The sequence below is a fragment of the Balaenoptera musculus genome, chromosome 11 (assembly GCF_009873245.2).
Source record: "Balaenoptera musculus isolate JJ_BM4_2016_0621 chromosome 11, mBalMus1.pri.v3, whole genome shotgun sequence".
NCBI lineage: Eukaryota > Metazoa > Chordata > Mammalia > Artiodactyla > Balaenopteridae > Balaenoptera > Balaenoptera musculus.
The window spans coordinates 63,274,267-63,300,758 of NC_045795.1; the positions used below are offsets into that span (position 1 = coordinate 63,274,267).

A 26,492-nucleotide genomic window follows, 5' to 3' on the forward strand; every position below is an offset into this window, starting at 1 on the left:
ATTTCAGTAGGAGACCAATCCAATTAAAACTAAAGTGGAGTTAAACTCTTCATTACAGTCAAGGACAAACGACCCTTCTAGGAACCCAGATTCACTCTGGGTCATTCCTCTATCAGGGCAAAGTTTCATACAAAACATCCCTGTTCCGGAACAGCTTCAAATTCACATCTGGAGGGCTTCACTGGTGGCGCAGTGGTTAAGAATCCGCCTGCTAATGCAGGGGAAATGGGTTCGAGCCCTGGTCCGGGAAGATCCCACATGCCATGGAGCAATGAAGCCCATGCGCCACAACTACTGAGCCTGCGCTCGAGAGCCAGCGAGCCACGACTACTGAAGCCTGCACGCCTAGAGCCTGTGCTCTGCAACGAGAAGCCACTGCAATGAGAAGCCCACGTACCGCAACAAAGGGAAAGCCCGTGTGCAGCAACGAAGACCCAAAGCAGCCAAAAATAAATAAATTAATAAATTAAAATAAAAATTCACATCTGGAGCAACCCATGACTTCAGCCCACCAACTGACTAGATTCACTTTACATCTAATTTAGTCTACAATACCATAAAATACTGATATGAACACACTATTACCAGAATAAAAACAAGCAAGCAAAAACCAGGAATATCTACATCTTGGTCCCTTGGGGTTGTTCCTGAATCTTATCAGGAAGGTAGAAAGCCATCTGATATTGTTATGATGGCAGTATAATACCACCCAGGAAACCATCACACTACAATAACACTCCCCACCAATAATGCAGTTTTTAATGTAAGTTCTGAAAACAGAAAATAGCCAAAGGGAAGCTTTTATGGAGATTTTAGCTTAGGTCAACATGTTTAATGACTACTTTGTGGTTGCTCTGGTAAACTATCAATTACATGAAACAAGAGTTAAAAATAAAAGTAATCTTGATGAAGTTTAAAGAAAAATTCCCTGTAATAGTCAGGTCCAAAAGCTAATAGGCTATGACCCAGTGACCCCACTTCCATGGATATACCTTAAAGAAACATGTACAGAAGAGACATGTGCAAAGACATTAAGAGCAAAAGACTGGAAACACAAGTGTTCATCAGTAGGAATATATGTAAATAAACTGTTATATGATGAAAACCTTTACAGCAGTTAAAAATGTACATATATATACATATACATACACCAACATGGAAGAGTAAAAAACAAATTGTAGGGGTTTCCCTGGTGGCGCAGTGGTTAAGAATCCGCCTGCCAGTGCAGGGGACACGGGTTCATCCCTCGTCCAGGAAGATCCCACATGCCGCGGAGCAACTAAGCCTGCGAGCCACAACTACTGAGCCTGCGCTCTGGAGCCTGTGAGCCACAACTACTGAAGCCCACACGCCTAGAGCCCGTGCTCCGCAACAAGAGAAGCCACTGCAATGAGAAGCCCACACACCGCAATGAAGAGTAGCCCCCGCTCACCGCAACTAGAGAAAGCCCAGGTGCAGCAACGAAGACCCAACACAGCCAAAAAAATAAATAAAATTAAAATTAAAAAAAAATTGTAGAAATATATATATATATATACATATATATATATATATATATATATATATCATTTCTAAAACTCTACACAAAGGAACTCAATACGGTTAAAAGCAAAGAAAAGAGCTAGACTAGCTCTTTCCCATCGCTTATTGGGTGACCTTGTAACCTCTGTGCTTTAGTGTTCTCATCTGTAAAAGAAGGAAAATCCTTGTACCTAACTTAAAAGGGCTCATTGTGAGAATTAAATGAGTTAATGTGTCAGGCGCTTAGAATAGTGCTTAGCACACAGTTACAATATATATATGCTCTCTAAAAAATAGAGCTGAAGCAACAATACTCTAAAGAGCATTTGTTCATCTTGGGTGGTAGAAGCATGGGTGTTTCTTGTAAACTTTCCCTTTTTGCATTTTTTAAATGACCCTTTTTTTGACCCTTTTTTTTTTTTGAATTTTTAAATGGCCCTTTCTAATGCTTCCTGCTATTTAAGTCTTCTTATAGAATTCAGATTCTCAATAACTAATTCTCTCCAATTAATTTGGGTTTACTGACATCACCTTTTAAGTATTATATTTTTATCCCTTTCCTGACTTATGCTTTCTATCTGCTCAACTAAATAGTAAGACTACTGTCATTTATAATTCTTAACATAAGTATGGGTTCCTGAAAAGCCTAGGAATGAGCTAACTGCAAAAGACTCACAGGTGGATTTGCTGGTTAACACCTCTGGCCCCCTGGCTCCTTCTGGCCCTCCACTAAGATTCATAGGTCTGGGGATAGGCCCCAAAATGTGCATTTTTACAATGGACCCTGCCAAGTGGTTCTGAGGTGGAGAAACACTGCTCTGACAAAGGGATCCTCAGAAAAAGCGGGGGCGCGGGGGAATTTTTAAAAACGACACAAAATTCTTGTCCCAGTTAAGAGCTCCTGTAGTAGCAAGATACCACTCACCTCCAGTTGTGACTCAGGTGAACTGGGATAGAAGAAAGGCTATCAACCACTGTTCTAATGGATTAAATACAAGGACCATCTGAGACTATCCCTTTCTCACTCTTGGGTTGCCTGTTACCTCTCAAAACTCACCTTACGCTCCAAGGAGGATTTTTAGAGATTTTAAGAACACGTGCAAACGAAAGACAAAACAATATTAAAAGATTAGGAATGTAGATCAGACTTATGTGAGTCAACAGATAAACATGTTACTTATACATAAGATTAGGAGTTTTACAGGCTCTCAAAAACTATTAGCCTGTCTGGGGGCTTCCCTGGTGGTGCAGTGGTTGAGAGTCTGCCTGCCAATGCAGGGGACACAGGTTCGTGCCCTGATCTGGGAAGATCCCACATGCCGCAGAGCAACTAAGCCCGTGAGCCACAACTAGTGAGCCTGCGCGTCTGGAGCTTGTGCTCCGCAACAAGAGAGGCCGCGACAGTGAGAGGCCCGCGCACCGTGATGAAGAGTGGCCCCCGCTCGCCGCAACTAGAGAAAGCCCTCACACAGAAACGAAGACCCAATGCAGCCAAAAATAAATAATAAATAAATAAATAAAAAATTTAAAAAAAAAACAAAACTATTAGCCTGTCTGTTTTCAAGATGACTTCAATAGTTCTCAGTATCCAAGTCTCATCTCCATGAAACAAAAATAGCAATCGTACTTCTTTTCCATGATTATCTCATTTGACCCTGAATTTCTCTGGTTGTAGTTTGACTTTTCAAAGTTCAATCAGGAAAGCTACCTCCCTTCTTAAAATGCACATGGTGACAGTTGAAAGAAGAACGGAACACTTACCGAATCCTTCTTCCGAGATCGTTCTTTCTTCATTTTCCCTCCTGCTGCTCTGATGCTGACTCTGTTCTCTCCTCCCAGGTAACCCCGACAATTAGCCGACCCACAGAAACATTTCTGCGCTTCTTTCCTGTTCGAGGAGCATAGGAAAGATGCCAATTATGTGAAAGTAAACCATAAAAAATGTTGATAGTATAGCAATTACATACAGGAGAAGAGTCAATCCAGCTTAAAGGAAAAAAACAGTTTTTTTAAGAGACACCAACAAACCTGATACTAGCTAATGGAAATGCCTGAAAATTGCTCTTAAAAATAAGTCATTCTTTATTAGCTAGACAAAACTAGCCAAGAAATTAATAAGTAATTTCTCCATTTATGAGAGTTTCTACTAATGTATGAAAATAAGAGATCATATATACCTGTTGGGGCTAAGAACAAAATTGTTTAAATAGATCAACACCTATAACTTATATGTAAATATTTAACTGACACACAGAACAAAATGTATTATTATGAACAGATATATAGATATAAAATGCATAATTAGTAAAGGACACTTAGAAGGAAACAAGTGGTTATTAAAAGTTATCATTACATAAGGATGAGACACGACTAATAAATATAGTAATAAATAAATGTAACCATGGAGTCAAGGTAAAGTGGAGGAAAGAATACTGGCCTAAGTCTACAGCCCTGGGTATAAACCACCTCTGCCATTTATTTACTCTGCAACCAGAGCTACCCAAGGAAAACACGAAGGACTATTCCAAAAGTAAACTGATAGATTTAGTATATTACAGTAGCAATCAGAGGCACAAAAATATTTGATAAATACAGCAGGGAATCACAAACAGCACTTAATTTCCAGTTTCCTTTCTTTCAAAGAGGACAGTACAAATACAAGAGGAAAAAAAAAATAATGGAGCCCTACATGGAACCTGGTCAACCCCAGAATACTTGACCATTGCCTAGATCCATTAGTTCATGAGGTGTTGCAAAATGGTGATACCATTACTGGCTTCATTTATTAGCTAAAATAACCTCTATAAAGAACTTCCTCTCACCAACGGCTTGGTTTAATCAAAAATTCACTTGGGAAAGGAAGGATAAATCCTTGATTTTTTTCTTCTTTTAATTTTTAAACTAGTGGTTACTCGTAGGGAGAGGGAAAGGGGAAGGGGCAAAAGAGGGATAGGGGATTAAGAGATGTAACTATTATGCATAAAATAAATAAGCTACTAGGATGTACTGTACAATAGAGGGAATATAGCCAGTGTTTTGTAGTAACTATAGATGGAATATAACCTTTAAAAATTGTGATTCACTATGTTGTATACCTGTAACTTATGTAATATTGCACATCAACTGTACTTCAATTAAAAAAAAAACAAAAACTAGTTTCCAAAATCATGAATTGGTTCCTTTCAATTATGACTAATGCGCTTTTATTTTTAAAATGTCATTAAAACTCATGGATTTTACGTAGTGTGTTTCAAACCACTTGCCATTATTATTCTTAATGATGCTTAAGTGTTAATAAGAACTCTCCCACTTTTGCTAAGTGAGATTCTATTCAAGCTACCTCCAAAGTCCCTTTGACATGACCCTCCTAATCTTTTATAACTGATTTTCTGGTATGAGGAGATTATCCAGAGTTATCTTGTTCAATACCTGTCCCAAAGTTGACACCAGACATTTCTCCGAGGAACCCTGTTCCTTTTAGTGGGGTTTTATTAAAACCACAATATAAATGCTAGGGGTATTCAGTGCTATTGCATCAGTTACTGGTTGTGGTAGAACTAGGTAACAAATTATTTTTCAGAGTACAATATGGTATAGATGAGACATGATAAAGTCATGAACTGATAACTGACAGATGAATTATGGCCACACAGGGATTCATTATATTGTTCTCTTTATACCATGTCAACACCCTGTTGACATTTCTGTAATAAAAAGTTTTAAAATTACATTAGAAACATAATTATATAAATAAGGCAGCATGAAGTTCAGAGAAGGAACATGTAGTTCCAGTACAATATCCCTTAATTCCCTGAAGTGTCATACAGAAGGAAAATACACAGAACTAAAAGAGAACACTATAGATAAGAACTGACAGTACATATAACTTCTTAGTAATTCACATCTAAGTTTTAGATTTCTATATCTGAACAGTCTATTTCTCCATCAGAAGCAGCAAAACAGAACGGAATCAATACTCACCCATATCTTTGGAACTGATAGTCAAATGTTAACTCTGAGCCTGAAGGAACCAGTTTGGTGGTAAAAAACCCAACTCTCAGTTGTCCGTTCACAGTCCACTGAGATGTTGTTTTTAAAAGAAAAGAAATTAGTAACTGGTTAATCTATGTGTGTGTGTGTTTGTTTTTTTTTTAAAAAAGATCATCATCATCTGCCTTAATTATGCATGTGCCTCTTTAGATAATAAAGGCTTTTCCAAATAGCTAACAGGGAAACTAAAAAAAAAAAAAAAAAAAACAGAAAAAACTTAAGTATCACTCTTATTTAATGAGCAACCAGATGAATATCATCTATAATTTAACTCTAATAAAAGTAACTGCTACTTTAACTTATCTTAATACACATTTCCACATGGTAAAGATTCACTTGTAGTAAAAATAGGCAAATATGGAATGCTTGGTGTCACTGAGTACCAGGCGAATTTGTATTACCTTATGTTGAAAGTAACTAAGATAAGATGGGGCGTGGAAAAAGGGAAACAACAATGCCAGAAGTTTAATTTCATGAAGCAGTGGACATAATGCTGAGTGTAGAGAAAGGGAAGGGAAGCATCAGAACAGATACATAAAACTCAAAAATTAAAATGGGGGTAAATACACAGGGATTGGACCTTGTAGTTCCAGAATATGTAAGATGTAAGTTGACTGGGAAGCTCCTGTCCAGACCATTTGAACCCCTACTGATGAAAAACCCAGACTTAAAGAGGTGAAGAGAAGCAGTACAGGTGGAGTCTCACAGCTAGACATGTGGCCACCAGCTGCAGGCAAAACTAGAACCAGAACTTAATTAGGTTAAATAATTTCACACTGGGTTCTCCTATTCGTTATATGTTTTGGCTCTTGGAAGAGCTGTATCTAAGATCTATTAGTACAGAGATCAAAGGGCAAAAAATATCCAAGAGTCAAAACTATTCAATATGAGAGGAAATCACTGATATATTTTTCTAGGGCGTGGGTCCATAGCTTTCTTAACCTAAAAAAGAACCAATATTCTAATGTGCATATATATGCTTTTTTTTTTAACTCTAAGCTTAAAACACAAATTAGAGGGTACCAAGATCATTACCTCAAAATGTTACATCGAATTCGGTAAATGGATTTATCAAGTGTCAACTATGTGCCAGGCACAAGGACATAAAGATAACCAAGACCCAAAGTCTGGCCTTTGTTGAGGAGAAGTATATCCACATGCATACCATATATCGTCTCTCTCATCTGTGGCCATTCAGCCCCTTATAAATGTTATTAAAACCACCAAATTTGGCACCTGGATAAGACTGATATAAAATCTGAATATAATAGTACACACTGGACTTCATCAAAATTAAAGTTTAGTTTTTCATTTCGGCACCTTAAACAATATCTAAAATTTATGGGCAGAGATGTGACAATTAAATGCAACTGGAGTTCCTGGATTGGATCCTAGACTAGAAAAATGACAGATGGCAAAACTTGAATAAGGTCTTTAGACGAGTTAGTAGTTAACAGTATTTCCTGGATTGGGTAATTGTATTATGGTTATGTTCAATGTAAACATTTGCAGAAGCTAGTGAAGGATAATATATAGGAACTCTGTACTATTTCAGCACTATTTATTATTTTATACATCTAAACTTACTTCAAAATAAATTTTAACAGAGTAAGAAAAAAAATCATTAAAATGATTAAAAAATAATATCCATGGGTACCTTTGGTATAGAATCTAAAATTAATAGTCAGAACAGCGGTCCTGAACAAATATCCCAAACTCTAAATCTACCTCAACTTACTTTTTGAGTCTCACAGTTTGGTTCACAGCTGTGATTCATGAACCGGGAGCAATTTCCTTTCTGAGTGGCATCTATTATCTAGGGAAAAGGATAATTTAACAGTTAAAAATGAGACCTTAAAACATATGTGCATTTTGCAAAGGCAAGGCATCCGGCAAATTTAAGACCCTTATCCCTAATCCCCCGTTCGTTTAGAGAACGCTCTCATATTACTTTACACATCAAAGTGACAAATATCCGGGGCTTCCCTGGTGGCGCAGTGGTTGAGAATCTGCCTGCCAATGCAGGGAACACGGGTTCGAGCCCTGGTCTGGGAAGATCCCACATGTCACAGAGCAACTAGGCCCGTGAGCCACAACTACTGAGCCTGCGCGTCTGGAGCCTGTGCTCCGCAACAAGAGAGGCCGCGACAGTGAGAGGCCCGCGCACCGCAATGAAGAGTGGCCCCCGCTTGCCGCAACTGGAGAAAGCCCTCGCACAGAAACGAAGACCCAACACAGCCAAAAATACATAAATAAATAAAGGAGTTTCTTTAAAAAAAAATAGTGACAAATATCCAACTTCTTCCTCAGAAAGATCTCTAACTATCAACATTTTACCTAGGGGGCAAAATTATCTCCATATATATCAATGTCTCATTTTCTTTTAGCTATTTCTTACATCCTATTATATTCCAATCTTACTTCCTGTGTTTAAAACTTCATTTTCAATGCATGCGATACCACAGTGCAGTAGCTCTCAAACTTGAGTATGTATCTGAATCCACTGGAGAGCTTGTTAAAACTCTTGCTGAGCCCACCCTCAGAGTGAGATTCAACAGGTCCTAGGATGGGTCCCTACAACTTGCATTTCCAGATTGAACGTAGAGGCAGACATGAGAATCTAGCTAAATTCTAGTAAGCCAGACATTAAACAGATTTGTAAATGGTACTCCTCACTAAAAAAAATACTTTTTGGAAAATGCTTAATTTTCACAAAAGCGTATGTTATTTGTGTCAACATCATAGGCTTATTGTCACTTTTAAATGGTTTAATAAAAAAATATTTTCAACTTCTCAGCTTTCATCTTTAATATAAATATTGATAAATATAATCCACATAAACAAAAGCTCTTTGGGGGCCATCAATAATTTTTAAGAATTGTAGTATGAAGCATGTATGTTTACATTTACATATACATGTAAATACCCCCCTCTCCCTCATCCTTTTTGTAAGCAAATAGAAAAAAACTATCCACACTGTTCAGCTCCTTATTTTGGTCACTTAATATATTTTAGAGATCAGTCCATATCAATGACCCCTTTCAAACTCAAGAACTTCCAGATCTGTTTCAAAACAAACACATTCATGCCACTTACCTCATCATTCTTCAGGGCCATGAAATAGTAGTGGATGTTTTTGTTTCGTGCATACTCCTTTACCCGGGCTTTAAACTCTTTATGATCAAGTACCTCTCCACAATATTCCAGGACAAAGGTGTTCCTGGCAAAAGAAAAACAGCATTTCCTGCCTAGGAGATATACGGAAAACACATACATCCATGCAAAAATAATGAATTTTAAAAACTATTGTAAAGTGGACAGATTTGCTATTACACAAGATGTAATTAAAATATATGTAAAGTGCCTAGCAACTAATCGAGGTTAATTTTCTCCTTCCTAATACTTTGCAAAGAATGTTGACTCTAAGAAGCTTTTATAATTTACACTTATAACAAAATGCGTATCCTTGCTCTCACTAGATATTAAAACGAACTTCCAAGTCTGGTTTACATTATCATGAAAACAATGATTCACAACTGAGAAACAGTTATGAAGAAATCAGAAGCAGTGAAAAATGAGAGGCTTTATGTCCTAAGAAAAAAGAAGGCAACTTAAATACAGCAGCCCTTCTACTTAACTACCTTTACTCTCAAAGGTCTCTAATGATGTTAAAAGTCAAATATACCTTTTCTCTGACTGCATTCTCTGTGAGTTTTCTCTAGCATTTATCAACAATCATGATTAAGCTCTCTCCTTGGCTTCTTTCAGTTACCTTCTACCTTTGATTGTTCTTTCATGGTTATTTACCTATTTCTTCTCTATTGAAGATATTCTCAGTCTCTTCCCTCTCCCTTTATTTTATAAAAGCTCATTCTCACCAATGACTTCAAGTATTACCTCCATGTAAACAAATGCTTCTCTACAGTTTACTCCCAAGTTCTGACCTGAAATGACCTACCTGGAAGTCTTGTCTTACCCTTTCAAAATAAACATGCCCTGGAATTCCCTGGCTGTCCAGTGGTTAGGACTCGGCACTTTCATTGCTGGGGCCTGGGTTCATTCCCTGGTCGGGGAACTAAGATCCCACAAGACGCACAGAGAGAAAATAAACAAATGTGCCCTAACACTAACCAAAGAGATTTTTTAAATGTAAAAATGTATATCATTTGTATTCGTTATGATATACTGACATAATCAGTATACTTCTCCTTTTTTTCTTTTTTTTTGGCCACGCTAAAAAAATGCTATGTTTAACGCTTTCTTTAAGAAGCCAGAAACAAAAAGCCACATTTGTATTTCATATAAATATCTAGAATAAGGTAAATCCATAGAGATGGCAGATTTAGAGGTTGCCAAGGGCTGGGAAGAGGGGGCAATAGGGAGAATCTGCTTAATGGGTAAGGGGTTTCCTTTTGGGGTGATAAAAATTTTTGGAACTAGACAGAGGTGATAGCTGCCCAATATTATGAATGTACTAAATGCCACTGAATTGTGCACTTTAAAAAGGCTAATAATATATTGTGTGAATTTTACTCCACCCCTCCCCCACCCCGCAAAAAAACAAAGTCCCATTTGGTATCCAATAACATTAAGTCAACCTAGACAGCACTGCCTTCCATTCCTATAGCCTAAAACTTGAGGGTTTTGGTAGGAATTTGCTTATTTTTTTGGTGGCGTCTGTCATGGTATTTTAACAGTAACTAGGAGCTTTGCTCCAAATACCTCCTCCTCATACCGTGCACATCTGACAGTATGCCCTTCTTAAGTGGGAATACTCTACCAGTGAACACCTAAATAGCTTAGAGTTAAAAATTTATAAAATTGGTATTACCATCAGCACATGGAAGTACATGAGTGAAGGTGTGGGAATCCTGGAAACATTAAGTCCTAGTATATTTTACCAAAGCAGGGTTCTTTGTGGGTAGTTGAGGAAAGCTAAAGAGCTTCAGGAAATTTTAACCTGCTATGTGAACCAGTCACACATTCTCTCCTCTCTTCTCCCATCTCCTTCCCCGTAACAGACACGGACTCCTGAGCCATCAAATAGTCTCTGTTGCATACAACAAGAATTTACGTTAAAGTTGAAGCTATGTTAGTGCAGACTCTGCCAAGAGGCAGTGTCCATTACTACCCCTGTAAGAGAGGGTTATGTCCAAACTGGAGTTCCTTTAAAAAAATTTTAAAAAGACTCTCCAAAAGAAAAGCCTGGCTGGCTTGAGTAGAATAAAAGAAAGCATACCTGAAAACCTGCATCTAGGCCAGAGTTAGTGATTTTAGAAATGCACCAGACTGCCTTGGGGAGTACTGAGTTCAGTGTTGTTAACAGTGTTCAAGGGAAGCTTAGTCTACTATTTATTTAAAATATTATAAAGGATCCAATGAATTTGGATATGAAACATACTGAGATGATTCTGAGATACTTGTTTCAAAGAAACAATTTAAAAATGGTTATAAACCAAAATACTTTGATAATACTTTGCAGAAAAGGGAAATATATGAGGTTCCTACTATCTACTTTTTTATATAATAAAACGTGGGTTTTTTCTGGTTGGTTCTCAAAAGGATAAGTGACATGAATATCATTTCCTATTTTCACAATAAAAACCAAAGATTTGGCTTTCAAAAGATACATGAGGTTCCTGTCAGAAAACTAAATTACCTGGTGGTGGTGGTGGTGGTTATTATTATTAGGTTATTTGCTACCTGGTTGCTTTGAATCCCCACAATAAAAAGACTAAAACCCCTCACCCCATCCCAATTCCCATTCAAATGTGGCCATATGCTTAGGATTCTGAAACAATAGTTGTGCCTGAGTCACTAGAATCAGCAACTGTTTTATTTTCTTCCTTTATTCCTTTGATGTATTTTAAAAAATTCTTCAATCATAAACACATGTAATCTGTATATACTTAACTTTAAAGAAAAAGGTACTCAACTTTCATAAGAATACTTAAATATGCTATATGTAAGAAAATTAGTGGCTAAAGGAAATACCGAATATGGTAGAAAATAAAACTGAACCTTTTATTGCATTACATATAAAAGTTACATGACTTTAGAAGGCAACATTTATTCATTCAAAAATGTTTAATGAGTGTCTATCAAGTATGCTTTAATTCTCTATCTCAATATCCTCAGACACTCTCCACTACTCTTATCCCAACTAAACTTTATATAGATTCAATTTTATAGATTCTGTCCTAACTCCTTTTTATAGAGTTTCATAGGGATTCTGGGGATCTACAGCAAACACTTGGTAATTACTTGGAATTAAAGGTAACATAACTATCAGACAAAGAAGGACCGGCCTAGTTCAAATATCACAAGGGACAAACTGCTCTCTCATATATAGACAGGAGAGATTTCTATTTAATTTCCTAAAAGAAGTGAATTTAAAACGAACAAACTAGCTACCAAGTGGTCATTCTGCACAATAATCATTATTAAACTTCAGTGTAATAGGCAAATTATTTTCCTAAAAAGTATCTAACCAACTTCAACAACACAAATGAAGTGAAAGGCGATTAAAACATAACTTACGAAGGAAGGTCTTTAGCAGCTCTCAAGCCCCAGCCTTTCTTTTCTGTGAGTATGACTTCCACATCTGCATGCTGTTTTCTTTGAAACCGTCTATTGGAACAATAATCCCCATTTGGACACCGAGAAGAACTGAAATGAGAAAAGGAGAAAATTAATTCTTCAAAGCAGTAAAAGAACCAAAAACACGTTCACTAGAATGTTATGTAAATATATCCATATCTTTATGGCATAATCAGCGTATGTGTGGTAAACCTCCAAGTGAGCCTTCCTCAATAATTCTTTCCATCATGAAGGGATTCCTTAAAATTGAGTGTCTACATTGTTAAACAGATGATGCCCAAAATACAGTCTTGTCAACTGGTCATTACCCCTCCCTGACTGTCTAAGATACATTTCCAGGCTGCATGTAAGTCTGCAGTACTCTGACAACTATGCAGAGCTAACTTATTTTCAATCAGTGCACCTTCTCTTATATTCCACTCCAAACATCACTAATTTCATCTTTTGAATGTAGCTAACTACTTGAGCTACATTTAAGAGAAACCAAAGTCGTCATTAAACATATCTTTGTTCAGAGTAAGCACAATATAAACTGGCAAGGCTCTTCCCTCATGGATCTTAGAATAAAACTAAAATCAAAAATTTACTGAATTCTTAATATTCCAAAGCTGACAGATACAAAGGCTTTTAATACTGAGTAAGGCTACAATAAAAATTACCAATTATTTCCAATATATTATTATTTATTGCCAAACCAGTAGTAGTAAGCAACATTTTTACAGATGTCCAAAGGATAAGGGATTCACTCTGGAGAGAAGCAGTGAAGGAAAGCTTTCTGCAAGGAGTAGGATTAAAGCAGAATCTCTAATGACACATAGGATATGGACACATAAGGAAAACAAGAGGTACAATGACAGTGCCCACCTGTGTGCAGAAATAGGAAACAAGGCCTACTTGAGAAAAGAGGAATAAAATAGCTAAGGATAACTGATAAGAAAGGTGGGTTGCTGGAAGATGAAAAGGCAGGTTGTTGATGTACTATGAAGGGCTCTCAATACCAAGGTTACATTTGAACCTAATCTTGAGAACCACTAAAAGTTTTGAGCGTGGGAATAACAAGAAAAAAGAATTTCTGTACTTCATATCTGTTCAACAAGGTTGGCAGGAAAACCAGAAGAATGCAGAGACTAGGGCAACAATGTCAAATTAGGAGCATACTGTTCTTATGTCTTCTCTTCTTTTTTAATTAATTAATTAATTAATTAATTAGGCTGCATTGGGTCTTCGTTGCTGTGCGTGGGCTTTCTCTGGTTGTGGCGAGCGGTGGCTACTCTTAGTTGCAGTGTGCAGGCTTCTCATTGTGGTGGCTTCTCATTGCGGAGCATGGGCTCTAGGCTCACAGGCTTCAGTAGTTGTGGCACACGGGCTCAGTAGTTGTGGCTCGTGGGCTCTAGAGCGCGGGCTCAGTAGCTGTGGCTCGTGGGCTCTAGAGTGCAGGCTCAGTAGTTGTGGCGCACGGGCTTAGTTGCTCCGCGGCATGTGGGATCTTCCCAGACCAGGGCTCAAACCCGTGTCCCCTGCATTGGCAGGCGGATTCTTAACCACTGTGCCACCAGGGAAATCCCTCTTCTCTTCTTATATGTTTACTGTCATCTCTACTTTTAGTTTACATTTAAAAATACCAAAAATGCTTTCTCTTTTTTATTTTTTGAGGTATATGTTTTATTTTTGTAACACTATTACATAAGCAAAACCAAAAACTGAGTTTAAAAAAAAAAAACACTTCATTAACACTAAAAATAAGGTACCTATACTATAAATCACCTTAATATTCTTTCCATGTTAAAAATGATACAATTTTCAATCAGACTGGTTTTTTTTTAAAAATCACATTTTTTTAATGTAAAGGTATTTACTGTTTATATGAAAAATATGGAAGCAAATGTCTATCAATAGAAGATTAATAATTATGGGTTAACTATGAATAGAATACATAATGTAGTCAAGAGAAAGATTTAGATAGGTCTAAATATGTAGCTCTGAATAGGTCTCCGAAACATATTTAATTAAAAGTGTGGGGACTTCCCTGGTGGCACAGTGGTTAAGAATCCACCTGCCAATGCAGGGGACACGCGTTCGAGCCCTGGTCCGGGAGGATCGGATCCCACATGCCGTGGAGCAACTTGGCCCGTGTGCCACAACTAGTGAGCCTGCGCTCTAGAGCCCGCGAGCCACAGCTACTGAGGCCCACGTGCCTAGAGCCCGTGCTCCGCAACAAGAGCAGCTACCACGATGAGGGGCCTGTGCACCGCAGTGAGTAGTGGCCCCCGCTCGCCACAACTAGGGAAAGCCCGCGCGCAGCAACGAAGTCCCAACGCAGCCAAAAATACATTAAAAAAAAAAATTACTAAAAAAAAGAAAAGTGTGTGTGGCAGGTGAGGGCAAACAAAGTTTCAAAAAGTAAATATAGTAAGGATTTCATTTCTACACATAAAAAGAGGAAATGTCTACCCATGCTGGTATAGGCATAAAAATTATCTGGAAAGACTACAAATAGAGGGATTGAGGCTTGGAGGAGCAAGACATTTTACTTTAAGCACTTTTGAAATGTTAGGGTTTTAGCTTATTTTATAGTAAAAGCTAAAAAATACCAACATTTACCTCTCAGGACGTGAACCTTACAAGAGATAAAAGGAGACTGGGTAAAAATTACTATTACTATGTTAGCATTAGGGCTACTTTACAGAGCACTTACAACACGTACTATAATCTAACGCACAATGCAAGGGAAATTTGCCTCCTTATAAACACTATTACACATTGGAGATTTCATTGCTCAGAAATACTCAACAATAGGTGGAAGGAGAAAAGTTAAATTTACTCCTAATAATGCTTCTTAAAATTTAGAGACATTTAATAGAATAGTTGAGCAAAAGAAGAACATTCTAATTTACTTACCATTCAATCATGAGGAGACGATTAAGACAATCTTCCCCACATGCTATTTCACCTTGAGCTCTTTCATCTTTAGAAAGAGGTGTACACTCACACTGCATTCGCTTAATATCCCGATGGGATTTATTCTTCTTTCTATTGGGTAAAATTTTATTAAAATGGTTAAATAAATGTCCTGGCAATGATACAACATACACAATCAAAAATGTGCTAAATCTCACTAGTTTCCCATTTAATGATTCTGGTTAAGTCAATCATTCAGAGAGAAGAAAACATCTAACCACTAAGGCATTTATGAGACTGAAAACACTAAGAATTGTATTGCAAAACAGGTGAGAGAGACAACCTCAGCCTTGGCAAATGGGAAGCTGGGATAAGTGCAAATCTATCATTTTGGACTCAGTCCTTATTTCCTAGTCCTTGTCATCTAAACCTTGAATTCTGAGCAGTTTCAAATGTTAATAGTCATATTTGGCTCCACAGAAAAATAGGAAAACTCATGAATATCAAATAATAACACAGCTGATTAATTAAAGTTAGGTTTAAGAATCAGTCCTCATGGACTTCCCTGCAGCCCAGTGGTTAAGACTCCACGATTCCACTGCAGGGGGCAAGAGATCAATCCCTGGTCGGGGAACTAGGATCCCGCATGCAGTGGAGCAGCCCAAAAAAAAAAGAATCAGTCCTCATGGATATACAAATAATAGTTGAGATACAAGGCTAAGGAAGAAAAGGAGTTGCTTTAGAAAGAAAAAGGAGTTTTTAATTAAGAATTTAACTCAATCAAATCATTTAGAGAATCCTTCAGCAACATCACTTTTGTACAAATCCTGTTTAAAAGAAAACTGAATGATTTAAAAAAAAAAAAGAATGACGTATATATTATTATAGAATAGCATTACTACAGAGGACTAAACTTTCTCAGTGTAGATTTGGGGGGAGAAGATAAACTGTTCGAAATTGACTGGGTTCATAAAAACCTAAGCCAGAGTTTGCAAAGCAAAAGTGAAAATGTGATTATTTTTGTTGAACTCAACTCTGGCCTTTTTGTTGAACTCAATTTTTTGATCTTTGTCAAAAAAGGAAAAAAAAATTCAAGGACAGACGAATAAGATCCCCTTCTTAAGATTAGGGAACTATGACTTACTCTTCAGCTATTAGACAAGTGAAGAACACAGCTGCTCTAAGTGACTGTCTTAATCTCCTAACTAATCTGCTTTCACCTCCAACATATGTTCTCTACTACAGTCCCAGTTTTATAAAGTACCTAGTGTGTCATGATAGTTTCCACGAAGTCTGAGTAACAAGAATGATTCATCTGGATCAATTAAAGATATAATTCATTAATGAGCATAAGAATATGCTTAGCCTGAATAAAGATGACTAAAGATAAACAAATTATCTTTTTACAAGTACTTAAGAGCTATGTATAAAAACAGTAGCTTTATTTTGTATTGTTCCAAAAGGCCAGATGAGGACTAACGGGCACAGATTTCGTTCAGGTAAGCCTATTTTCACTAGACATAAGAATGCACATACTATTTTACAATAATTTGTCTTCTTAGTGGCTTCTATAAATGCCCAGCTTATATCAAGCACTTTAAAACGCCTCTCACCAACCAATTATGTATATAAAACTCACTGAATAAAATCCAGAGGGTTGGGTTGATTAATTTTATTTCTGTTCTTTCACAAAGATCATGTAAGTTGCATCACTCTACTCACAAAATTCTTACGGAGTACCACTTAAAATATTCAATATTTTGAAGTTAAACCTAATTTACAACTAGTTATAAATGAACGTAATTGTAAGAGGCCCGTTTTATCCTTAAAAAACAAAAAAAGTGTTTCTGTTTTTGCTTTTTAAATAGGAAAAACTTCTGATGGGTCTAACTTTAAGATGAAGTCTTTTACCTTATCCACAGTGGAAAATGTCTTCATTTTAAAAAATTCTGAATGCTTAAAGGGATGATGGCTAAGTTGATTCTCAACTAGAGGAGAAATTTCCAAAAGGAGGTAGGTGGTTAGGAGACTATAAATTTTTTTTTAAAGGCATATTCAACATATATTTACATTGGGAAAACAAGATTATCGAAGAGAGGTGAAAGAAAGTCGACTGAGAATCTGTGCTCTAGAGGAATTTGTTTTTATTATCCTAGTCTCATTATACCTTGTTTCATGTTAGGGATTTCACCATTTAAAACTTAAAAACTTGTTATGCTATTGCCACGTTTAATCTACTAGCAACAGATTTTGAAACATGACAAAAGAAAACTATATTCTAATCTAGTTCCAGCTTGTAAAGTACCTAAAGATATTTTTCAAAAATGTTCAGAATGGTGCTCACTTCTGTAGCATATATACTAAAATTGGAACGATACAGAGAAAATTAGCATGGCCCCTGCGCAAGGACGACACGCAAATTCGTGAAGGGTTCCATATTTTTAAAAAGAAACGAAGTTGAGTTATTTCTAGTGATGTGGATGGACCTAGAGACTGTCATACAGAGTGAAGTAAGTCAGAAAGAGAAAAACAAATACTGTATGCTAACACATATATATGGGATCTAAAAAAAAAAAAAAAAGGTTCTGAAGAACCTCGGGGCAGGACAGGAATAAAAACGCAGACATAGAGAATGGACTTGAGGACACGGGGAGGGGGAAGGGTAAGCTGGGACAAAGTGAGAGAGTGGCATGGACATATATACACTACCAAATGTAAAACAGATAGCTAGTGGGAAGCAGCTGCATAGCACAGGGAGGTCAGCTCGGTGCTTTGTGTCCACCTAGAGGGGTGGGATAGGGAGAGTGGGAGGAAGACGTAAGAGGGAGGAGATATGGGGATATATGTATCTGTATAGCTGATTCACTTTGTTATACAGCAGAAACTAACACACCATTGTAAAGCAATTATACTCCAATAAAGATGTTAAAAAAAATGTTCAGAATGAAGTAAGGAAAAAAAAATCCAACGTAACTTTTTTCTTCTCTAAAGGCAGACTATTTTGCTGGAGTTTTGTTTCACTTTCTGCCACAGTTTCACATGTAAAAGAAATTTAAGAAAAACTGGGCTGGTCTATATACTTTTTTTAATGTACTTCTAGAACCAAAGAGGTAATGGGACCAAAAAAAAAAAATTTAGACATCCCCTTCCTGGGGGGGGGGGGTGGGAAATAGGGGGACTGCACACCACCAAATCTAAATAGGTAAATACACTTTTTAAATTTTTTAAGTTACATTTTATCACACAACCATATTTCATACAATTGAGCTCATATATTCTGAACTTCTGAAAGTTAATTTTTTTCCTACAAAAAGAGGTTAATACTTGTCCAACAAGTATTAATTTGGCTTACCTTTCTGTTAAATAAACATTTTCTTCAATCAGATCAAAGTAACAAGGCATCTTCCCTTGCTTGGCACATTCCTTCCACCGCTGTGGGTCCCTGAAGTCCTCCATGACACACGAAGGCCCAACCAATGCTGAGCCTAGATGCACTGCTGTCTCTCTCTGCTCTACCTCCACTCTAACTTTCTTTCTGTCCTGAAGCTCACCATCACTTTCAGAATCACTCTCCAATTCCTGTCTCCTTTTTTTAAGAGGCCCTCTATCTTTCATATCATTTTTTTCTAAGTTTTTCGAAAGATCTTTCTTCTCAATCACAGCCAAAGAGTCCTTAATGGAATTGCTGCTTATTTCAGGTGCTTGCACTGACCCCTTGTCCTTCTGAAGGGACAGAAAAAATTTACTGGACTGGCTTGAGAAGTGAGATCCTCCACGTTGATCCCAATTCTCCTCCTCTTCACGGTCATCTGTTAAGGAATCTGGTACCTGCCCTTGAATTCGATCATACACAACCCCAGTTCCAGGCGGTCTACCTGCTGATCTTGGATCCCAGTAGCCATTGCCTTGCCAGTAATTACGTGTCCCACTATACTGTTCTGCACTTTGCTGATACTTGTGTCCACCACAGGCTCCATAGCTGCTGTCAGGTTGCTGATATGTGGTAGTAGGCTTTTCTTGTTGAGAGACGTCCCACCCTAGATTTCTGAGCTCTTCTGATGAACGGAAACCATCCGCTCGGGAGATCTCACAAGAAGAAAAATCTGACTCTGTTTTTCCCAGTCTACTATCTGCCCTGTTAGGGAAAGTGGTCTGTTGCCGAGACTTACTTGAGACATCTTCAAAATCATCAGAAGAATAAACTGGCAGCTCTTCTTGCTGCCTAGAAGTTATTTTGGCTTTCACTGTTTCCTCAGAATTTGGATGACCTAGAGGGTCAGATTTTATGTCTGTATGACTTGTACTATCAACCCCATCACTCTGAGGATGAGCAATTTCAGACAGGTGATTATCTATCTGTTTTCGGCTGGGCTGTATAAAAGAAATTTCTGAATTCTTCTCTGTTGCTTTATGAAAGAAGAACTTCTCAGTTTGAGGACAGGCTTTACTTGCTATACTCTCAAATTTTTCCTCATATGAATGCCTCCTTGGCTCCAATCGCTCATCTTCCCAGTGGTCAGAATAGTGTCTGTAACTTTGACTGCTCCGAGAAGAACAAGGACTTGTTTCTTCCATGGGCAAAGTAGAATTCTTTGGCACAACCACAACAGACTGAAGACGGTTTCTTGGAATACTGCTATCATCAGAATCTGTATCTTCTGAATCACTTTCATCACTTGAACTTTCGGAAGAACCAGAATAATCTTCATGGACAGTAGATACAATCTCTGAGGCATGACCACTACTGTCACATTTTAAGGCGTATGTTACACCATCACTGTCCTCCATGATTAAATTCAAATCACAAGAAGAAAATACAACTTCTGAATCATCAGAAGTATGTGCATGTCCTCTTCCACCTTCTTCATCTAAAGAGATTTCTGGTCTTCCTCTTCTATCAGGCAGTATGGAATTCCCTTCTTCTTGAGCCTCTTGCACACATTTCCCAGATAGTCCATTATTATGCCTGTTTTCCCAGGAAGCAAATCCTCTTCCTGAATCAGGAAGGCCACTACCTACTTCTAGTATTTCTTTCTCTGCATGCTTTAAAAACTCTGAGCTTTTACTCTTCAGCACAGCATCCAAAACTGGAGATGTATTCTCTCCACATTGCAAGAGAGTTAAACTGTCTACTTTTATTCCTGGTGGAAGACTCTGAAGAGATGAAGCAATACATGAGCTCCCTGTAGGTTGATATAAATCATCAAAATGATTAACAGAAGCTGAACTAGTACTACCAACACTCTGCTTATATTCTCCACATGCAAATTTTGAGTGCTGATCTGTCAGACTTCCATTATCACATATAACTGTTTTTGATTTCAAATGCACATTCATAAAGCTATTTGAAGAAATCTTCATTACTAAAGGCTCAGTATTTTCAGCTCCGGAATGACACAAAGAAGGGCGGTTGTCGTTTGAAGTACAGTATATATCTGAATCTTTGGTTTTACAGCAAGAAACTCTCACATCAACTGGTTCTTTAACTATTGTTTTGGAATAATCTATAGTCATAACTGGCAAAGATATGAGTTGATCCTGGTGTGGCGACACCGGAGGTTCTGTTTCTCTAAATGGGCTTTCTGACTTACTGTGCTGCATGCGAGTATCATCCAAGTCTTTTTCTTTACATCTATTAATATTTTGAAATCCATTTGATGAAAGCATGCACGTTTTGACCAAAGGGGATACCTCTGATCCAGTCACACTATCATCAGAAGACATCAAAACAGTGTCACGTTTAGAAGTGCAAAATGTTGCCAAATCAGATTCTGCCCCAGGAGATCCGTTTATATTAAATTCTGTGGGACAGTAACTTCTTAATTGATCATTCTTCACTTTACATAAAGAGTGTAATTCCTTAATACTGTCATGGCTATCATGTCCTATAAATTCAGACTTAAAAACAGGTGATTCATCTAGCTTTTTAAAAGTAGGTGAATCATTTAATCGATTTGATGGAGATGGAGACCCAATCTTCTCTCTTTCAGGAACTTTACTAATCATTCTTAATTCACTACCTTTTGAACAAGGAGTCTGTAAACTACAAGAATGAGACTGTTTGATCTCCTCATTCAATTCTGTACAACAGAAAGAATTTTTAAATTTATCAGACTTGGGTACAGGTTTTGAAGGGGCAGATTTATAACGGGAAGCACTGTTATCGTGCTTGGAATATGATGACCCCCGTCGGAATCCCAGTTCATTAGTGGGAGAACAACATCTTTTTATTGCTTCATTTTCTGAAGTCCTTTTGGATTCTCTTTCTAATTTTGAAGAATACTTTCCTCTTTTCTCCATCTCTAAGTAAGAGGACTCAGTTTTACAGTCTCGATCAGATTTAGAATAGGAGGAGGATGTCCTTAGGTCTCTGTAAGAGGAGGAATGAGATGAGGTGCGCCTTGAGTAGGTCTTCTTATACTCGTCTTCTGAGTCAGAACTTTCTCTTGCCCTGTTATCTGTATATGGCCGAGAATAGCGTGCCCTCTCTCGATAAGGGGAACTCCTATGGTAGCGACGATCAGAGTCATAATAATGGGATCGTTCTGACCGAGAATAGGATGAACTAGTTCTAGAACCTCTGTCAGATCTAGAACGAGACCTGCTCCGCCTTCGCTCTCTCTCTGATCTACAGCGAGAAGATATATAACGAGTATCTCTTTCAAGTTTTGAGTAGCTAAAATATTTATCATCTCTCTCTGTTTTAGATCGTGAAGATTTCCCCAAATCCTCACTTTTTAAAGTTGCTAAGCTCTTTTTTGAATCTCTTTCTTTTTCAATGTTGGCTGAAAATTTTAAATCATGTGATCTTTGACTTGAGGAAGTCCGTACAGAATCTTCATCAGATTCTGAACCAAGAAAGGTGCCTTCAGATTGTGAGGATTTCTTCTTAGAACCTGTTTTTTTAGAGCCCAGACTACTCTTAGAACTATCTGGAATTTCTTCTTCCTTCCCAATATGGGAATCTTCTTTTTGTGAAGGAATATCTGCTTGCTCATTCAAATTGTGAGTTATGTGTTCTTCTGAACTATTAGATACAGGGTCCTGCTTAGTGTCCACTTCTGATGATTCTGGTACAACTGTAACTGGTGGTTCCTTCAACGCTCTAGCAGCTACATCTACTGGTGCTGTCATCAGAACTGTCACTGGTGTGTGTGGCAAGGCCACTGGCTCTGTTACTGGTGCTGGTAATGAGGGTGTTGTGGCTTGGGGAGGTGGAGGTGGTGGAGGTGGAGACGAGGGTGGCGAGTCTACAGTTGTTGATTCTGCTATGACTGCTGGTAATGGTACTATGGGAGGAGGTGGAGATGCCACTGCTGTGGTAGAAGTCAGCAGTGGCCTGGATGTTACATGAAGCAGATGTTTCTTAAAATGGATTTTGCCCAATTCTACCCTTGATTTTGGTGGGGAAGATTCTTCTGTAGTAGATAATGTATCTCCAATGTCCATTTTAATTTTAGGGGTCGAGTCTACTTGAAGAGGTACAACTGGGGAATTTGGAGTATCATTTTGCTTTTCACTGCCAAGTGCCGTCAGAAACCTGTTCTGCAAAGTTTTCTTTGTAAGGCTGAAGCTGAATGACACCTTCTGTCGTCCCTGTTCCTCCAAATTAACTTTTGTCTTGGTGCCTTTGGGCAAAAACCGACTAGAAGCAACACCTTTGAACATTGGTCCTTTGATGAAACCTGTTTTCTGCACATTTTCAATCTTTGCCTATAAATGAACAAAAAAAGCAGTTACTACTACAATAAAGTTACTTTCAAATGGCTAGCATCACAGTTTAAAATGTCAGGGAAATGAAAAGTCCTTTTTAATGACAAACAGCATGAATTTCATTAAGCTGTATATGCATTTTTAAAAACTCTTTATTATAGAAATTTTCAAACATATCCACAAATACAGAGAATAGTTTAATAAACCTCTAAGTACACATCCTCAGTTTCAACAATTATCCATATTTTTCCATTCTTATCTTAAAGAATTTTATCCAGTTTTATAATTATTTTCCAGGCAGAATTTTTAACGAGAATTTAAAAAATAATCTGATGTGTATTTCAAGATACACTACAAGAGGACATGTGGATAGAGAGCAATAGCTAACATCTCAGTAATGAAAATACTTTGTTCTTGTGTCCTATCTGAGAAGAAACATCAGAAGTCATTATAACCAGTGGTCTTCTGGTATCACATAGAATCACTTGGGTACTTGGTAGAAATATAGATCTGTGACAAAACTCCAGGAAATAACAATTCAATAGCTCTAAGGTGAATAAGAAAGTTTATTTTGTTTTGTTTTTTGAGAACAAGCATCTCAGGCAATTCTGAGGGATTTCCTAGATTTGGGAAACCAGTGGTATAGAGCAGTCTCCCATCTCACTCATTTCACAGATGAGGTAACCAAATGGGGACCAGGTCTTTCTGCCTTCCTGGAAATTACTCTGTCCTGGCACACTACTACTGCATCTGCCTGGGCCCCACACACCCAGGCCATGCTGATTTATAGTCTGATCCGACCGTGAGTGACAACTACAAAGTATACATCTAAGAAGACTTCACCCTTCATTATTTGCCAAACCACCAAAGGAACTGATGGGTGTTAGAAGTTAAAGGCATAACCTCAGTTGTAGACAGAACAGCAGAAAAGTCTATAGCAACAAACTCAAGCCTAAATTAAAGATAGTACACTTGCCATCCACAGCATTTTTCTAACTGACATTCTTTAATCAACCCTGACTATTTAAGAGAACAGTTTTCCACTTCAACATGGTAAAATCTGAGATCAGCTTTCAAAATTATACAGTTACCATTCAAGTGGGAAAGTAAATGTTTTCACATGCATTATCACAGAGCAGTGGTCTTCAAATACTTTTAAAGAAAGAAAATTCACTTTTCAAATTGAATCTTACATGGAAGCTCAATGCATAAAAACAGGTAAAAAGCTGTCTCCAAAGTTGCCAGCTTCCTTTACCTTGACTAAAGCTCTTGAAGCTCCAAAGTCTAAAAACCATTTTCTTGAAATATACAACATCCCTCACTGGAATGAATTACTATAGATCCAAAAACAAAACTAAGCAAAAACTATTACTTCATTTCACATTCAAAATGATAGCTAAATTTTGAATGTTTTCAAGCTCATAATCGCTGAATACCTAATTAAATTATACTTACCTCATTTTCTTCTTCTCTATTGTCATCCAGCCAAGAAAGCATGCAAAAGAATAAAAAGAAATCATAAATACTTAAAACCGATTGAAATGTAAGTTGTTTTTTATTAAAACTTAGGATACCTACAACCTCCAAGTATATCCTATATAGGCTGTCTGTTCCTTCATAGCCTTAGTTACATTTAGCATAGCAAAAATTTAATGAAGATAGTGTCATGCACTGTGCTAGGTGATGGAGAGAAAAGGTGAATAAAGCAGAGTCCCTGCCCTCAAGAAGCTCTTACAGTTTCCTGTAAATACAAAATATAATTTTGTTATAAAAGTAATTCCAACATAATGGAGTAAATACAAGGACAGAAATATGCACAAATGTAACAGCAATGAGGAAGATAAGCAACTCAGTTTAGTGCAAGGATAGGAATGCAAAGAATCCTTCCTAAATGAAAAATTAGTTTTTGAAGAATGTATTTGAAGGGAGATCCTAAACGAAGGAAGATCCCAGGCAAAGATATAGAGATTAAAACACAGAACAATATGAGCAAGGAAACTATAAAATAATGTTATCTGAGTATAAAGCATAAGGCAGAAAGAAGCCAATAATTAGCCAAAGTAGGGAGCAGTGGCCAGGTCCAGAGGCCAGGTCTCTTACGATGAGAAACATTTTATCTTATGAATTAGTGGTTCTCAACCTGTTCTGGTATCCATTCAGCAGTCCCTTTGCTGAATGCAAGGTTTACACTTTACTCTACATCAGAGCATGTGGCTTTCTGAGCTCACAGTTATATTCTAACAAAGATAACCACACTATGTGCTGACTGAGGAATCAAAAGCTAAAAGTCTGGTGTATACCAGTGCACTGAAGCACACTGGGGGAAGAGAAGATACAAAAGGGTTTTAGGCTATAACAGCCAGATTTGTATTTTAAGCCAGTGTCTCTGTAGGCTATGTGGCAAGACTGGAGTACAATAATCTGTTTTAAATGCCCCTTAAAAGAAATGTACTAAAAATCTTTTTCCTAAATGTAGGCTTTACTCCACCGTAATTCAGTCCATTCACCAAGAGTCCATGGTAGCCATACAAAACAAAGTAATGAAGGGGAAACAAAGTTGGTAATACGTGGATGAGATCTAAAGCAGTGCCAGGGTTAAACACTTTTTTCTACTCTAAAACCACAAAGACTACAGAGATGTGACCTTACAACTGCTGTATCTCATCAATTCTATGATATACATTTTTCCCATATATAACATCTCTACACAATGCATCATACTATCAATAACATCACAGTCTAATTGGCAGAGTTTTTTCCTTTCTTAGTGATTAAAAAAAATAATTGTGTCTCACAATACGGCATACTAGATTCGATTTAAATTAGTACCATGTGACATTTTTTTTAAAGAACAGAAAAGGAACCTGGAGATGTCCAAGCATTTGGAATGTCATGGAATGTCATTCATATTTGTACTCCTCTTTTCAGTGGATGTTTTTGAAAAAACATTCATGGTTGTCTTCACGGTATCCATACACACAAAGTGCTGGAAATACTGAGGTTACCAGAACCCTTTCCTAAGTCTCAGCACTTATACTTTGGATAAACAAGTGAAAAGAATTCTGACAAGCTGTAATCAAAGCGATCACATAATCAAAGGGCTAAAGAAACATTATAAATGTGGGACTTGTGTCGGCATGTGAGGGGAAGAAATAGAGTTTCAATTCAGAAATCAGAAAACTGCTTGACAAAGATAGCAAGGCATTTCCCATAACTTGATAATATTTTTTAAATTTATAATAAAAAGGGGACTTCCCTGGTGGTCCAGTGGTTAAGACTCCACGCTCCCAATGCAGGGGGCCTGGGTTTGATCCCTAGTCAGGGAACTAGATCCTGCATGCCGCAATGAAGACCCTGCATGCCGCAACAAAGACCCAGTGCAGCCAAATAAATAAATAAATATTTTTAAAAATAAATTTATAATAAAAACAATATAAGCACATACAAAAAATTGGGGGGAAAACATCAAATTTTTCTCATCTTAAAATCATTTCATGTTAATAGAAATCAGATTACACACAAGCAAAAAGAAAAGTCCACAATCCAACCCATCCAGAGACAACTGCTGTAAACACCTTGGTATATAGAGCCTTCTAACACTTCTTTTGTGTGAGGGGAGGGCGTTAAAACAGAGATTTTTGTTTTTCTTTTTGAGTATAGTAATCATACCATACAAGCCATTCTGTATCTTGCTTCCCCCTCTCATTGTA

The 26,492-nt window shown here is 37.4% G+C and overlaps 1 protein-coding gene and 1 non-coding gene across 5 annotated transcripts in view; one reads left to right on the top strand and one right to left on the bottom strand.

Annotated features, from left to right (window-relative positions):
* The window catches only part of SETD2 (SET domain containing 2, histone lysine methyltransferase), a 119,624-nt gene that overhangs the window by 60,881 nt on the left and 32,251 nt on the right, over window positions 1-26,492 (bottom strand). For 3 of the 4 annotated variants that reach the window (XR_005021739.1, XM_036867938.1, XM_036867940.1), the window contains exons 2-9: window positions 24,238-24,277; window positions 18,422-22,782; window positions 15,070-15,201; window positions 12,112-12,240; window positions 8,668-8,791; window positions 7,310-7,387; window positions 5,503-5,600; window positions 3,283-3,409 (exon numbers count right to left, since the gene is read on the bottom strand). Coding sequence is in view for 3 of the 4 variants with exons in the window: in XM_036867938.1 (XP_036723833.1) it covers window positions 3,283-3,409; window positions 5,503-5,600; window positions 7,310-7,387; window positions 8,668-8,791; window positions 12,112-12,240; window positions 15,070-15,201; window positions 18,422-22,782; window positions 24,238-24,277 (5,089 nt within the window). In the remaining variant the exon portion in view is untranslated. The remainder of the gene's footprint in view (window positions 1-3,282; window positions 3,410-5,502; window positions 5,601-7,309; window positions 7,388-8,667; window positions 8,792-12,111; window positions 12,241-15,069; window positions 15,202-18,421; window positions 22,783-24,237; window positions 24,278-26,492) is intronic. The other variant, XM_036867939.1, reaches the window with a different exon arrangement.
* Window positions 17,406-17,512, top strand: LOC118904624. The gene has a single exon (XR_005022072.1). It is a non-coding gene; the product is annotated as a U6 spliceosomal RNA (small nuclear RNA).